The sequence below is a fragment of a genome, unplaced genomic scaffold (assembly GCF_019419815.1).
Source record: "Pyrus x bretschneideri cultivar Hongxiangsu unplaced genomic scaffold, Pyrus_bretschneideri_v1 Contig19, whole genome shotgun sequence".
NCBI lineage: Eukaryota > Viridiplantae > Streptophyta > Magnoliopsida > Rosales > Rosaceae > Pyrus > Pyrus x bretschneideri.
The window spans coordinates 6,167,993-6,184,475 of NW_025999490.1; the positions used below are offsets into that span (position 1 = coordinate 6,167,993).

General features: G+C 37.8%; 5 protein-coding genes across 5 annotated transcripts; 4 read left to right on the forward strand and 1 right to left on the reverse strand.

Annotated features, from left to right (window-relative positions):
• Positions 1-1,836: 1,836 nt before the first annotated feature.
• LOC103954904 (MYB-like transcription factor ETC1) lies at positions 1,837-2,966 on the forward strand. Its single transcript, XM_009366789.3, has 3 exons — positions 1,837-2,195; positions 2,620-2,704; positions 2,776-2,966. Exons 1-3 carry the CDS (start codon positions 2,144-2,146, stop codon positions 2,861-2,863), a joined length of 225 nt encoding a protein of 74 aa, XP_009365064.1. The 5' UTR covers positions 1,837-2,143; the 3' UTR covers positions 2,864-2,966.
• Positions 2,967-3,489: 523 nt separating this feature from the next.
• On the reverse strand, positions 3,490-5,097 carry LOC103954445 (cysteine-rich PDZ-binding protein). Its single transcript, XM_009366312.3, has 4 exons — positions 4,939-5,097; positions 4,670-4,787; positions 3,895-3,986; positions 3,490-3,814 (listed from the first exon to the last, which is right to left on the reverse strand). Exons 1-4 carry the CDS (start codon positions 4,952-4,954, stop codon positions 3,750-3,752), a joined length of 291 nt encoding a protein of 96 aa, XP_009364587.1. The 5' UTR covers positions 4,955-5,097; the 3' UTR covers positions 3,490-3,749.
• Positions 5,098-9,034: 3,937 nt separating this feature from the next.
• LOC103954543 (probable xyloglucan endotransglucosylase/hydrolase protein 8) lies at positions 9,035-11,136 on the forward strand. Its single transcript, XM_009366410.3, has 4 exons — positions 9,035-9,374; positions 9,506-9,606; positions 9,747-9,949; positions 10,590-11,136. Exons 1-4 carry the CDS (start codon positions 9,182-9,184, stop codon positions 10,990-10,992), a joined length of 900 nt encoding a protein of 299 aa, XP_009364685.2. The 5' UTR covers positions 9,035-9,181; the 3' UTR covers positions 10,993-11,136.
• Positions 11,137-11,645: 509 nt separating this feature from the next.
• LOC103954632 (pentatricopeptide repeat-containing protein At4g21170) lies at positions 11,646-13,605 on the forward strand. The gene has a single exon (XM_009366493.3). It carries the CDS (start codon positions 11,816-11,818, stop codon positions 13,550-13,552), a length of 1,737 nt encoding a protein of 578 aa, XP_009364768.2. The 5' UTR covers positions 11,646-11,815; the 3' UTR covers positions 13,553-13,605.
• Positions 13,606-14,141: 536 nt separating this feature from the next.
• On the forward strand, positions 14,142-15,389 carry LOC103954729 (probable dolichyl-diphosphooligosaccharide--protein glycosyltransferase subunit 3B). Its single transcript, XM_009366583.2, has one exon. The coding sequence runs from the start codon at positions 14,157-14,159 to the stop codon at positions 15,192-15,194; it is 1,038 nt and encodes a 345-aa protein (XP_009364858.2). The 5' UTR covers positions 14,142-14,156; the 3' UTR covers positions 15,195-15,389.
• Positions 15,390-16,483: the final 1,094 nt, after the last annotated feature.

The window sequence follows — 16,483 nt, forward strand, 5'->3', positions numbered from 1 at the left end:
CCTCGAACCCATAAACAATACTAGCATGAATAATACCAGACTACTTGAATGATGAGTAGAAGTTTCTCCTCAAAACTGCTCGTTGCCGATTTATAGAATTTTGTGTTTGTGATTACAACTTTTTGTATTATAAATCACTCTATAAGGATCGTTTTGCAAAAATGAATTAAAACTATTCGTTTGGTTATTGAACTATATAAAAACAAATGAACAAATTTTGATACAAGTACGTCTATGTATTTGCTACAATATATTGATTACATGACCTTAGTTTTAATTCATTTTTTGTAGAAATGATCTTTACAGAATGATTCATAATGAAAACAATTCTGATCATTAACACAAAATTTTGATCTGAACATGAATAATATTAAGTAGATATTTTTACTCATCCTTAAATGGCTAAACATTATTTGTTCAAGTATATATCGTTTACACCCACTGGCCTTCGGCTCCCGATGAATTTGGCTGTCGGCAGATGATATACATGAACTTTGGCTGAAGCGGGACTTGGCTTAGCGTCTTGCTTCCAAACATGACTCAGTCAATTGCGGGGTTTTATTTTCCTCCGCATCTCTCGTTTATATCTTGGAAGGCAAGCATCCTTAGTGATTGAATTTTACCTTTTGCACCAAGGTATTTAGACCGAATTAATTCCAAGTTAGTTTGCACCTCATTCATACGACCTAACAGTGGCAAATGGTTACGATTCAACGGCGAATCGATTCCTCACAAGTCCTCATTCTTGCTTATTTGATAGAGGGACTAAGTTGTCGTTTGATCTCTAAGATTGGATTGAAACGGATAATTCGTTGACTTCAAGGTATATTTGAGGTCATATGTACAAATGTTATCAGATTTCGGCGTCACGCGTTTTTAGCTTATTGTATCTTGTTCATTTTGGTTGTGACATGAACATCTCCAATGCAATCCTTGTCATCATATGTCCCTATGTATAGAGACTAGAATGCTTCCAATGAGCTGGAAAATAAGTCCTCAAACAACCCCAATGTACATGGTCTCGCCGGAGTCCCCAAAGAAAACCGTATACTTGATGGCTGGGTATAGGGACTGAGCGGGCCCCACTTCACTGCTGGCCTAAACAAATAAGGATGAGAATTCTCTCCTCTTCCTTTTTCCCTTCCCTCCCTCCCCTCCTCTCACAGTTTTTTTTTTCTTTCTTTCACTCTCTACAAAGATGAAATCTTGAACGTTTAAACAGGAAGGAGGGAAAAAAAAAGAGAGAGTCTTTGTCCAAAAAATAACCCATACAGACGTGGGACCCAATCCATTAGAACAAGTTGGTGCATGCAGACATAGGTCCTGCAATTATTTTTTTTCTTTTAAACCAACGGACGCAGATAACTGCATTGTATAAATCAACAGCTGCTACGTTAACAATGATTCCTTAAATTTAAGGACTATTAAGGACCCTCCATTGAAGTTAATATTATTATAGGGACCCAAATATTCTCTCAAAAGCCTTAAAAATGGTGGCAGAGACCGTAAAATAGGATCTTCCATTAGAGATGCTCTAAATATTACGGCTTACTAACCTCCAAACAACAACCAAACGAAAATCAAAGTCTCTTTTCTAATCGGTTTCAACTCAAAAACCAAGCTTTGTATTTTGCAGGGGACCCTCCTAATTAGATATTCTTTTATTCTGCGGCCATAACACACAGAGGAGGACTTTGTACTACAGACACATACAAAGCTGCGTGGCATCAAGCTAATTCTCCTCCGGCAACCAATTCAGCTACCGATCAAACCTGTATACACCCCAACTTCCATTCAACTTTGTCTCTCAATGGATCGGATTTTGATCTAAATCCCTTCTGTAGCTCACTAAACTTGACATGCGATAATATAACCAATTCGACATAGATTTTGTCGTAAATTGACGGATTATTGAATGGAGTCATATCAAATAATTTTCGGGTCGACAGAGTTTGGGATTTCCTGTTCCTTGACATGCCTAGGTTCAACTACCATTCTTTGCTACTTCAGAACCATTCGTAATCATCTATTATTATTGCCTTCAACTCTCAAACATATATTCCCCTAACAAATGTTTGAGACCGAGTAGCATCCTGTTCTTGGCTCTTCTGTGACTTAATTCTTATCAAGAAATCTACGCGAAATGGCAGACTCCGAGCACTCTTCTTCTGATGACACTGTCGTGGACTCTCGAGGTATTGTTTTTGTCTTGGTTTGTTCAATCTACGTGCGGTACTTTTGCAGCCTCTTTCGTTTTGCTAGCAATTAGCCTTACAATAGTGCTGTAACTTGTAAGGGTTTTTTTTACACTGGCTTGGAGATGCTTCATATTAAAACCATGCATTAAAACTTCAAGCCGCTTTGATAACTATTTCGGTTTTAGTTTCTACTTTTATTTTTTTTCTTTTTGTGAGGAATAGATGGGATATATTAAGTGACAGAGAAGGATAAGCAAATATGGAGGAATAGTTCTCAAATATGCCGTCTATATTTACGAAGAAAAAACGAAAACTAGAAACTAAAAACGAAATGGTTATCATATATGCCCTTGTCCAAAACCAAAAGCAAAATAAGTTTCTGTATTAATTTTCCTCGTTGATCATGAGTTCTTTATTTCAGAGAAAAGCACAGACAAATCTGAGCTTCAATTCTCCGAGGACGAGGAGGCACTTATCATAAGAATGTACAATCTAGTAGGGGAGAGGTTGGTCTCGTTTTATTCTTCGAGTTGTAATTATCTCGATCGAACTGTAAGTTTTACTATTTTTCCGGCAGGTGGGCGCTGATTGCTGGGAGGATTCCGGGAAGAACAGCAGAAGAAATTGAGAAGTATTGGTCCTCTACACACTCAACTAGTCAATAAACAACAAGCTCAATTGGTTGTTTCATCTGTATCCAAAATATTTTACTTCTTGTCTTGTAAATTTACTACCTACGTTCAAAAGAAATCTTCATTTATCAGATAACGGTCGTCGTGGTTAACGAACCAAAAACCACGACCTTCTGGATTCGATTTTTTATTTGAAAACTAATGAGTACCAAGCAATTTAGGTACATCAACCGTTTTTGAAAACTAAACTTGATGCAAAAAAGGGTATCAAACAGCCCTCGAGTTTTTACTACTCCTGTTGCCCTGAGCTTTTGCTACATAATTGCATTTTTTAACTAAAGCATATGTACCTTAATCAATTGCCACTTTTACTTTATCTCGGATATCCTCGTCCTTAATTTTGACCTTTCTCATATGTCCTACACATTCAAGGAAGCATTAGATGAAAGTTAAGGCGTCAAGTAGTTGAATGCTTATCAAATAGACATCAAATGGTTATCAAATAGACATTCGATAAAAATACGATGCTTAAGGGCAACTTTATAAATTATATTCAGTCCCATACGCATTAGCTGTTAAATTTTTAGAACCTTGCAAACCGTTTAAAAACGATGCCCACACTATATATGAAACAATGCGATTGTTGAATAATCGCAACATGCGCAGGAAGAAAAATGTCATATGGCATTCGGACCAAATCTTACAACTTGCATTCAAAAGTTCACAAGCTAAGCCTTTTTACTAGATTTAAATGATCAAAAGACTAAAGATTAACATTCACATCCGAAAATTACAAATACGGTAAATCCTCTCGCTTGATGCCCAGGGGTCCGGGATGAGTATGATTCATAAGAAATCAACAAGTTTTCTACGAGTCATCACACCATATAGAGTGTGTCAACCAAACATCTGATTTGCCTTATACATTGCTTTGTTTGTAAAGCTTGGTATCAAGTACTTGCTTCCCGCACATCGCACAAACTCCTGCATAACATCGCATACATCAGACTTTCCTGCAATACAAAAGCTACCAAACTAGGTAGATCATCAAATAGAAACACTACCTTTGGAGTAAGCACACGTGTGACAGTATTTGCCATCCTGGTGTACTTGCTGCTTGCAAATGATGCACTTGGTAGTTCCATACGGAGTCCACCTGCACGCAAATGAATGAAACCAATGTCACTAAATTTGCCGACGATCCCAGGTGATACATCCACACAGACAAACTGCATAGAAAAAGAACTCAAGAAACGGAAATGGGGTAGTTAAATCATTATTGTACACATGAATCGTGAATGCGTTTTGAATTGATCAAAGACTTGTATGACAAAAAACTCAAGAAACGGCAATTGGGTACTTAAAACACGAATCATGAATCCATTCTGTGCAACCTCATCGGCTGATCTAAAACGTAAGTTGAGACTACATTGAAACTACATGAATGTTATGCCTCTCTAGTCTCTTCAACACCCTACACAAGTCCGCTGCGCAATTTGCAACACCTCCATTTCACAAAACCACGAAACATACTGTTTATTATCATCTGGTCCGGTAAATAAGACGATCGCACCAAGTTTTTTCAAGTCCCATTCCCTTCTCTGTACTAGGCTACCAGCTAACTAATCTAAGGTTTAATAGCAGCTAACAGACTACTTTTATAATTAATTAGAAAATAATCACGATCATATGCAAAAACCAAATTAAACAAAAACCCATGTAGAGATTTTGATTTAAACAAAAACCCAAGATCATATCCTAAAACCAATTTAAACACGCAAACAAAACTCATACAATTCGACAATGATTGAAAAATTAAAAATAGAAAAAAGGACCGACCTTTTCTTCTTGGAGAGGAGCTTGTTCTCGTTGATTTTCCGGCCACCGCCTTCGGTGGTGTTACTGGCACCTTCCTTCCACTTGTCCGGCACTATCACCTTCGAAAGCTTCTTCTCACCTACTCATTCAAAGAAATTCAGCAAAAAAATCAAAGTATTATCAATCAAAATCCAAAATTCCGAAACTGCATCAATCAGAATTCAGAATTTTTTTGTATGGAAAAGATTAGAATTTTGCGGAAAGTTGGAAGCGAATTTAGAGAAACTTACACTTGTCGCACACCATTCCTTGTTCTTGACCTTCGACTTGCGATTCTAGCTCGGGAGAGGAAAACCCTAATTCGAACCTCTGATTTGGGGACTCTTCTGTTCGTTGGTCTGCTACTCACCGTTTTAGCGTTCTCTCTGACGATCAAAAGGAAGTTTCCGTCATTTCGACTGGTTAAATACCCTTCCAATGGAGGCAAATTACAATTGCGATTACTCCCGTTGGATTCTCGATGGCTGACGACAGCCGTTGGATTCTCACACAATATTGTTTGTGTCCTTTTTCTGATTTATTTATCTAAGATGGGCCTTAACTTTTTCCTTGGGCTAAGATGGGCCTTAGGTTGTTGAATATAAAGTCCGACATCGTCAATTGAAAAAATAAAATAAAATATATAAATGTATAGTTTTATCTTTATTAATTAATGAAACTCTCTTTATTAATCAAAATATGATGAAAAGATTACTTATTTTCTATCACACAAAAAAAATGATGGGTAATAATGTAATTTCACAAGTCCAAATTTTACTGTTTTTCATTTAATCCTCACCTACAGGTACTGTTAAAATACCTCCAATATTTATAAAAAAAAAAAATCAAAAGGAAAAACCTCCCACTCCCCCCCATGTTCTCTCTCTCTCTCTCTCTCTCTCTCCTTCTCATTTTTTTAAAAAATGTGTTCATACACACAAAGTATGTAGGCAAATGCTAGTTTTTAATAATAGTAAGGTTTTTTTGTAATAAAGTCCAACACCTAGCAATAGATGAATAAATTGGAATAATATCGTTGTGGTTAGAAGTGAATCAGGTACCCGTCTATCAAAATACCTGACATAGATGAGTCTTTTTTCTCTTTCTAGTTTTTTCTTACAAATTGATATTCTAAAATATTTTTCTTACAAATTGATACTCTAAAATATTTGGACTTATATGAATGTTATTGCGGGGAGCTAGGGGTGTATTGGGTGGGTTGGTTGGGTTGGACTTCAACTCATTGGTCAATTTAAGAGGCTCGGGTTGACATTATTGAAACTCATCTCTACCCTACAAATTGAAAAATTAACCCACCCAAACCATTCTAAGATAGGTTGGGTTGGTGAGGTTCCTAGGTTGAGAATAATTTTTTTCTTATTCATGAAGTGAGTATGAGTGAAAAATAATTCAAAATATAAGTTATATTAGTTTTAAATTAGGAGTTTTAACGAAAAGTTCGCAGTACTGTTCACTTTAACGAAAAAATACATTTTTACATTAAAAAGTCAAATATGGTACTATTCACTTTACCATTTATTTTGTTATTATCGTTAAAACTCAAAGTTTTGAAGCTTTTTTCATTAGTTTTTCTTTTAAATTATGTGATTTTGGTGTTGTGTAACACTATTTATTATTTTTAAAATGAGTCTGAAGCTTTTCTATTAGAATGTGAATTATTGGATTGAAAAACTGCTTAGAAGGGAAACAGTCAAACTTGGCTCTCGCTAATAGCTACTTCACCTGTAAAAAGTCAAACTTATCTCCGGGCAAGAGATTGAACAGGGTTTTCTGAGGAAATGAGGGAAAGTGATGACGACCGACATATTCCCAGGTGGGCAGGTCCATCTAGATATCCAGGACAAGCATCAAAGAGCCTTAAAATGGTTTGTTGTGCCATTCAAATTTAGGAGATGAATTCAAGGATAAGACAAAAAATTATACGGTACTTCGCAGAATTTGATAATACTAATGGTTTAACCTTTAGATTTTTGTTTATTTTTTCGTTTTTAAACAACGATTTAATGATTAAAATATTTGAAGCATCTCATCCCTTACATAAGAAGAAAGTACTCTAATTATAAATTAAAATATTGGGTTATATTGATAAACAAAATAATATTTATTTGTTTATCTCGCTCATCAAGTGACTTAACAGATAAATTAGAAATACAGGTGCCGAAATTACTTTGAGGAAGAAGGAGATATATCCCATCTATTTTTCTTCATGATATGCAACTCAGCAATTAATTACACCCTGAATTTTTCTTCATGATGTGCAACTCAGCAATTGCTCTTTCCTCACTTCACTTATTGGTAGTCCTTGATAACGACGAGAGACTTTTTAGTGTGCTGGAAGTATGTCTTGAAACATTAAAATCAAATGTTATAATATAAGTAGTTTGATTATAATACTTAGTATACTAAACTGTGTTTTGGCACATTGAAAATATCTCCTTAATATCACAATCAATCCATTAATAATCCTCCTCAAACCTCAATAGTCAGTTGTTGGGTTCCTATCACTTGATGATCTGGCTGCATCTTCTCAGTTACGGCCTGCAGATGCAAGTCAATGCTTCAAGGTTTCACTCAAAATCTAAAAAAATTATTTTGTGAGTGTTGAAATAGGCATTGCTTAGCTGCCCACAAGATTCACGAGATGTGAGATGAATACCTTCTTTTATTCTTTGGTTTATTCTTATTTTTTATTTTCAATGTCTTTTTCTATGCCAGAAGAAATAACTTATCTTAATATTTTATGGTGTTTTCGAAGTATCTTATAGTGGAAGTATTATATATACTCCAAAGTTTTGATCATTATACCTTTGACTAATGATTTAACGTAAAAATGCGTAGAAGAAGACATAGGAAGACTTAAAATGAGACTCTAAGAAAATACATAGAGTACTTGAAGGCACGGAAGACATTAACATAAAACCAAGCGCAATAAGATTTATAATTCATATAAGTCAACCCTACTTAATGAGAGAAGACTTTGTTGTTGTTGTTGTACACCAGAGTTTACTAAAAATTCATAATTAATGATAGTTTTAGTCTTGAAGCAATTCTTTCTTTTTTATTGGTTATGGTGTTTAGCATGTTGGTCATGTATTTAACCAAGAAAAGCAACCTCTTTTGGGAGCGTAAACTTCACCATTCTCAGGAAAAATCCTTGTTTAATGTGATGAAACTGGTTTTACGTGCAACAAGAAAAAAAAAAAAAAAAAGCCCTAAATTGTGGGGAAAAGGATAAATATCGGGCTTTATAGGTTACTTTTGTTTGTTTGATTGATCAAAGCACATAGAAAGTATTCAAGTTCATTTTATACCTCTCTGTAACGAGAATTTCCATGCAACTAAGACATTATTCTAGATTATCATACTTTTAACCACGCATTATCTTACGAGAAATTTAAAATACAACAAAATATTAGAAATATCGTCACGATAATGTATTAAGTAAGAGGTATTTGTTGATTTTTTTCTAAACTTGTAAGGAGTTGTCAACTTCCCATGAACTTTAAATTTAGCTAATTATCCTCCTAAACTTCTATAATTGGCCGTTTTCCCTCTGAACATTAATATAAGCCAACTGCTCATCTGAACTTTATAATTGGCCAATTTCACCACTAAATTTTAATTATAATTGCAAAAATGTAAGTTTATCCCTAATGTGAACAACATATTGTTTCTTCTTCTTCTCTTCTGCCAATTGACTCCATGCATTTTTTGTTTAAATTTCAAGGTTTAGGGAGAGACTTAAAATTTCAGTGGAATTCAGCTAATTATAAAAATGCAGAAAAATAATAAGTTAAAATTAAAGTTTAAAGGGAAATTGACAATTCCTGCAAGTTAGGGAAGAGGGGGATTCGGCCAATTCCTTTTCTCATTTTCTCCCAACAACCAAATCCAGTTGTCAAGATCCAAGAACGTTCTATTCTTGTATGACCACTCACATTCGATCACTTTCGTTGAAGCAGCACATGGACCCCACCCTCTATGCAATTGCCAAACACAATCGAGGGGCAGCCTGGCTTCTCCCAGTCCCCAGTTCTAATCTCGTTTAGTCATTTTCAAAAAAGAAACTAACGAAAAGAGTTTTGAAACTTTGAGTTTTAATGATAAGGAAAAAATAAAGGGTGAAGTGAATAGTACTATGATTGACTTTTTAATGTAAAAATATAGTTTTTCATTAAAATGAACAGTACTATAACTTTTCGTTAAAATTCACTTTTTAAAAATTATTCAATGATTCGAACTTAAGCCCGACTGACATAATTTACATATGCAGTAATAAACCCATGATTAAAAATACCAGACAAACAAATGCAACTTGGTTCCCAGCCTTTTTAAAGTCACATTCAAACTCTTGTCTATTTAATGCACCTCTCCTCCTCATCCTCCCCTTGGAGATCCAGCTGAAAGAAGCTTTCCCATCCATTGTTCTCACTTTCTTCGGATTCTCTCTGCTCCAAATTCTTCGGCCCGAAAATGGAAGGAAGGGCGTTTCCAATGCCTATTCTTCTTTACATTGCAGTTTTCATAGCTGCTTCTTGTTCTTCATCAGAAGCAGCTGCCCCGACAAGTTCGTTCGATAACAATTTCAGTATAATGTGGTCTGAGAACCATTTTACAACTTCAGCAGACAAGCAGATCTGGTATCTTTCCCTCGACAAAGACACAGGTAAACATACACAAGGTTTAGTACGAGGAACAGTAAACGTGAGTTAGGTCAGTTGGTTATGGCAGTGTGTTTGTCGTGTTTCAAGTTGAAGATTTCTTTAACTATTTCCTTCCTTTCTTAAAATTGAGCAGGTTGTGGATTTCAAACGAAACAAAAGTACAGATTTGGATGGTTTAGCATGAAGATCAAGTTGGTCGGAGGTGACTCCGCCGGCGTAGTCACAGCTTATTATGTAAGTAATCTTGCATACAATCGGGAATATATCTCCTTATTTCTGTTGCGACAGCACACTTATCACGTCACGCGGTGAGTGCTATAGGAAGAACGGGATCAATGTGTAATGAGATTTGAAAACGTACTTGTTGTTTGCAGATGTGCTCAGAAAACGGAGCAGGGCCAGAGAGGGATGAGCTAGATTTTGAGTTCTTGGGGAATAGGACTGGGCAACCTTATCTGATCCAGACAAATGTGTTCAAGAACGGAACTGGAAACCGTGAGATGAGGCACCAGCTTTGGTTTGACCCAACTGAGGATTATCATTCTTATTCAATTCTCTGGAACGATCATCAGATTGTGTTAGTATATCTCTCTTTTGCTCTTCTTCCTTTTATTTTATATGATGCAAGTCCCAAAGAGATGTGATTTCCCACATTTGTCACATACTTCTTTTTCCACAGTTTTATTATGTTAACAAGGAAATTATGTTGTATGAACATTGTCTGAATCGTTTGATCAACAATATTTTACTGATCAAATAGTTTAGACAGTTTGTGATAGTGATATCTATTCGAGTGGCAGATAATCTCTATAATACTATATGTACTGTTAGATAAGTAAAAACCGCTTAATCAATAGAGTTTTGCCTATCTAATGGTTTAGACAATGTTTACATATAATATGACTGACAATATCTATGTATCACAAGAAATTATGCAAACCAAACGCATATGACATACTGATATTGTTTGTATCGTTAGGTCAGCATAAATCATTTAATTAATAGAATTATGCTATCTAATTATTTAGATGGTATTCATACATCTCTTTCGTCTTTTTTCTTTTTCTTTCAAAAGAGAACCATTTAATGATTACGTCACGATAATTTATCTTTTCAATAACCGAGAAGACTCGTAAAGGCGTTTGAGCCTCCTCTCACCACTGTTGTGTGATTCACAAAACTTACCACTTTTGCATATGTTTGTTTTTGTCATGTAGGTTTTTTGTGGACAAAGTTCCCATAAGGGTGTACAAGAACAATGGGGAAGCAAACAACTTCTTCCCCAACGAGAAGCCAATGTACTTGTTCTCCAGCATATGGAACGCAGACAGTTGGGCCACCAGAGGTGGGCTGGAGAAGACTGACTGGACGAAAGCACCATTTGTGTCCTCCTACACCGACTTCAGTGTGGATGCTTGCCAATGGGAGGAACCATTCCCTGCGTGCGTCTCCACCACAACAGATAACTGGTGGGACCAGTATAATGCCTGGCACCTATCAGACGATCAGAAGAAGGATTATGCTTGGATACAGAGAAATATGGTGATCTATGATTACTGCACGGATTACGAGCGATTCCCAACATTGCCGGTGGAGTGCTCATTGAGTCCATGGGACTAGAACACATAATATTGTAAAGCTTTGTAATTTCAATTTTTGTATTTTGCAATTGGATTTTTATTAAATTTGTTAAATCAATTTTGTTCAATAAATTTTTTTTTTTTTTTTGAACAATTGTTCAATAAAATAATTAATTCCATTCTATTTACTCATCTATCTTTGTATTTTTTTTGTTAGATGTGTGAGGACACGAGAAAATAATATAGTTAAAAACAAGGATATCTAAGGTAAAGTAGTAGTGACAGCAATTGAAGATAAGACGAAAGAAAATAGTTAAAATGATTTGGACGCGTGAACGAAAGACCTACAAATGCTCTGGTTAGCAGATGTAACTATAAGACGGATGCTCAAGGCTGAAAGGGGTAAAGGAAAATCTATGAATACTTGAAAATAGATTATAAGAGAAGATATGGATTATTTTGAAGCTAACGAAAAACTTCGTGCAAAAACCGAGCATAGTAACACTCTGAATTCATACAACAAACTTCATTTAGTAGGTTAAAACTTAATTATTGTTGTTGTTCTAGTAATTTTAACATTCATCTTTTAGCCTTCTAAACTCCACAAGTGGCAAGTGAATCATCTTATTTAATTTTTACATACAAAAACAAGTCCAAGAGAATCAGAGCCCAACAGCCCCATAAATCATGGTTTAAGTTTGGGCTTCACCTTCCACTCAACCCAACAATCCTACCGTTACAACCCAAATCCCAAATCAATCCCACTCCGCCATTGCCAACAATCTCGAGCTCCTGAGACCCCAAATCAACACCTCTTCGCCGGAAAATGTTTAAGCACAAGAAACCCACTTCACCACCAGCAAATGCCTCCCACAGCTTCTTCTTCCCTCAGCTGGAGAACCACCATCAAACAATCTCAGCTCGCTTCCCAAATCTCCTCCGTCCTCTTACAACGACGCAACTGGGTCCCGCTCCTCCGCAGCCTCAGCCTCTTCCCCAAGCTGACGCCGCCGCTCTTCCTCCAAATCCTCCGTAAAACCCAGAACAACCCGCAAGTCTCCGTGGAGTTCTTCAACTGGGCCAAAGCGAATTTACGGTTCGAACCGGACCTCAAATCCAAATGCCGGATCGTCCAACTCTCTCTTGGGTCAGGTCTTATACGAGCCGTGAAACCCATCTTGGATTCTCTGATCCAGACCCATCACGTAACGGAGCTTCTGCAGAGCTTCACTCAGGCATGTGAAGGTACAGATTCTCAATCCGAAACGTTGAGTTTTGTTCTTGGATGCTATTCGAGAAAGGGTTTGTTTAGAGAAGGATTAGAAGTGTTTAGGAAGATGAATTCTCTCGGTTTTGTTCCTTCTGTTGTTTCGTGCAACGCTCTGCTTAATGCAATTCAGAGAGAAAACGAGATTAGATTGGCTTGGTGTTTCTATGGCGTTATGTTCCGGAAAGGGGTTTTAGGAGACAGGTTTACGTGGTCTCTCGTTGCTCAGATTCTTTGTAAAGATGGAAAATTTGAGAGAATTGTTAGGATTTTAGATTCGGGCGTTTATAATTCTGTAATGTATGATCTTCTTGTAGATGGTTATAGCAAAAGTGGCGATTTTGATGCTGCATTTTACCGCTTGAATGAGATGTGTGATCGAAAAATGGACCCAGGGTTTAGTATTTATAGCTCTGTTCTTGATGGAGCATGTAAACTTGGGGCTGTGGAAGTGGTTGAAAGGGTGATGAATACTATGATAGAGAAGAAATTGCTTCCAAAAAGTTGTTTCTCTGAGTATGATTCGATAGTTGAGAAGCTTTGTGAGTTGGGTAAAACGAGTGCAGCTGAGATGTTCTTTAGGAAGGCATGTGATGAGAAAATTGGATTGCAGGATGCTACGTATGACCTTGTGCTGAAAGCATTGACTAATGAAGTGAGAACAAAAGACGCAATTCATGTGTACTGTCTGATTTCTGAAAGGGGTATTGTAGTGGATGACAGTAGTTATAGTGCATTTGCAGACCTCCTTTGCAAGGAACTGCGGTCTGATGAAGGGTTCGAGTTGTTAATGGATGTTATAAGAAGAGGGTTTTGCCCGTGTGCATCGGAATTGTCTGGATTTATATCGTTTCTATGTCGTAGGGGTAGATGGAGAGGGGCTGAAGATCTGTTGAATGTAGTTATAGACAAGGGGCTTCAACCGGACTTGGATTTGATTTGTTGTTCGTCATTGGTGCGGCGTTACTGCTCTAGAAGACAGATTGATTCGGCTCTTGCATTGCATAACAAAATGGAAAAATTGGATGGCAGTTTGGATGCAGCAACCTACAATGTACTTCTCAGTGGACTATTTGCAGCAAGGAGGATTGAAGAAGCAATTAGAGTGTTCGATTACATGAGACAGCGCGGTTTGATGAGCAGTGCAAGCTTTACGATCATGATTCGCGGGCTTTGTGGTGTGAAGGAATTGAGAAAGGCTATGAAACTTCATGATGAAATGTTGAAGATGGGGCTTAAACCTGATGCAGCAACTTATAAACGGTTGATTTCTGGATTCCAAGTAACCTTATCGAACTTACAAACTATAAGTGAGGATAATGAAGCAAAATGAGTTTTGTAATCCTTATTTCTTTTCTGTCAAATGCAATTCTTGATTTTTGGATATTTAGATTTTTGGAACAAAAAAATAGAATGTTTAAATTTGCATGCGATATTCTATTATATACTACTCTATTTTACGACAAGGGAATCAAACTTGGCCATAAGGAGTCGAGAACACTGTCATGGTCAAGTGAGCTAACTCACATTTGCATGTAAATTTAGGTTCCAATTTGTTATTTGAGCAAACTAAGTTCGATTTTCTTTTTTGTATCCCTTGCATCAATGGGAAAGAAAAAAAAAGTAGATAGTGTTATTCATATGTTCATTTTTATGTCTCACATACCCTTGTGAATTTTGGCTATTGGTCTTCTTCATTCATTCGATTTGATAACCAAAAAATTAGGAGAGGCATGTGAGCAGTAAAAATGAGTATGTAAATAGCACATATGTAGAAATACTATTGGACAAAACGACATGTCGCAGATTCTAGCCTTCTCGTCCTCCACACGAAAAAGTCAACACTCGAAGACTGAAAATCAACTCTTTACCCGTCGAGGCTTCGTCTTCCTCTTCCCACAAAGCAAAGCCCTCTCTGCAACAATTGGACCCCCACAATGGGTTCCATTCCGAAACTTTCCCTCCTCCTCCTCATCACCGCCGTCCTCTTCCTCGCCGCCTTCACGGAGTTATCCGAATCCAACCCGGACCCAGTCCCCGAACTCCTCTCCCTCCAATCCCGATCCAAATCTGGAGTGATCCACCTCGACGACCGCTCCCTCGCCAAATTCCTCACCGCTGTTAAACCCCCGCGACCCTACTGGGTCCTCATCTTCTTCGATGCCGCGAAGCTTCACGACAAGTCCGAGCTCCACCTCAAGGAGCTCCGCAAAGAGTTCGCGGTCGTCGCCACCTCCTTCATCGAGAACAACCAGGACCCGTCGTCCCCCTCCCACGCCAAGCTTTTCTTCTGCGACATCGAGTTCCAGGACTCGCAGCACAGCTTCTCCCAATTCGGAGTCAACTCGCTGCCGCACATCCGCCTGATCGGCCCCACCCACGGCCTTAAGGAGTCTCAGCAGATGGACCAGGGCGATTTCTCCCGACTGGCCGAGTCAATGTCCGAGTTCATCGAGTCCAAGACCAAACTCGTCGTGGGTCCAATCCATCGGCCTCCGATGCTGTCCAAGAACCAGATTATGTTCGCCACCATTGCCTGGCTGGTTTGGACGCCGTTCATTGCGAAGAAGATTTACAGTGGCAAGACATTGCTTCACGATCCGAGGATTTGGCTATCGGGGTCGGTTTTCATTTACTTCTTCAGCGTCTCGGGCGCAATGCATAACATTATTAGGAACATGCCCATGTTTTTGGTTGATAGGAATGATCCTTCCAAGCTCATATTTTTCTACCAGGGCTCCGGAATGCAGCTAGGAACAGAGGGATTCACCGTCGGATTCTTGTACACCATTGTCGGGTTGTTGCTGGCATTCCTCACCCGCGTGCTTGTTACGGTTCGAAATGTCAAAGCGCAGCGCATTGTGATGATTATTGCGCTGTGTGTTTCGTTCTGGGCGGTGCAGAAGGTGATCCAGTTGGATAACTGGAAGACGGGTTACGGGGTGCATGCTTTTTGGCCTACTAGCTGGAGCTGAGCTCGGCGAGGAAGCGGATGTCGATTCGTGAATTGAGCTTCTACAAAGGTGATAGATTTATGTTAGTGAAAACTTTGGTAACGAATTGATCATGAAAAAGATGTGTACTTTTTGATAGTTGGTGGTCCTGCATTGGCATGGCTTACGTTATGTTTTAACCGAGAATTATGTTTTAGAAAATTTCGCCTGATTACATATGCTTTGCGTTTATGATGTTAGTTATATATGGTTTGGTATTGTCGTCGGTAGACCAGGGCATTGCAACCAAGCTGTTTGCTTTACTTGTTAAAGATAGTATGTTAACCGATGACTCATCTCTGTTAGACGAGTATTGATATTGCTTCATCTGCAGACCGTTGCAAACAGAAATTTCCTCTCTTTACGAACGTTGGCGTGCTAGACTGCTAGTATTTCTTTCCTTGGTTATAACTTGACTAGGTGAATGTGATTCACATTAGCTGGATGAGTTGCTCTACAAAACTATGTACTAGATTGTAATTCGTGATGGCCTCCTGTGTTTGCAAAGAGGTTCGAAAACGTGGTTATGCTTGAGATAGGGACCATAGGGTTTGTGGGGCATAGACTATAGTCAGTACCATTATATCTCTTAAAAGAAAACAATTATATGCTGTTCGATATGGGTGCAAAAATAGAACTTTATGAATTTTGTTGCCGAGTGTGCTTTCATTTATATTCGTATATCTCAGTTGCTAGAATCTTTAGTACGAGCATTAAGTAACGGATCTGCTTAAGAATAGTTACATGGTTGATAGTAGCCAATACTTAAAGTCTTTCTGTGGCTCTGTCTGCATGTGAAGTGAGATTTTGGTACTTGGATGAAGGCGTCATCTAGCTATTCGTTTTGTTCAAGCGTCTATTTAGGTACTGGTTGCGCAATCTTACTGTAAGCGGTATTCGTATTGCAGTATACTGTCATTGAAGGTAGTTCCTGGTATATAAATTTTGGTAGGATAGAATCTGTACTTGAGTCTTGAAGAACAGGCCTGGTGATCAATTTGAAGGGCACCGGTGGCAGAGATGTTTTCGGCTCATGTATTAAAAGACAATGAGAGGAGGAAATCTCTTCAGAGGCTTAGACTGTAATCTGAAACCAGGAAAAATGCTTTTACTTAGCTAGTTGTCCATTTAGGGGGTTGAATGTGTTCATTGGTGAGTCAAAATATGCGTACTAATTTTTTTGGTTCTAAAACTTGGTCACTTTATTTATTTATTTATTTATTATTTGCTATCGTGGAAACAATCTCCTTGTAAAGCACGGGTAACGTTGC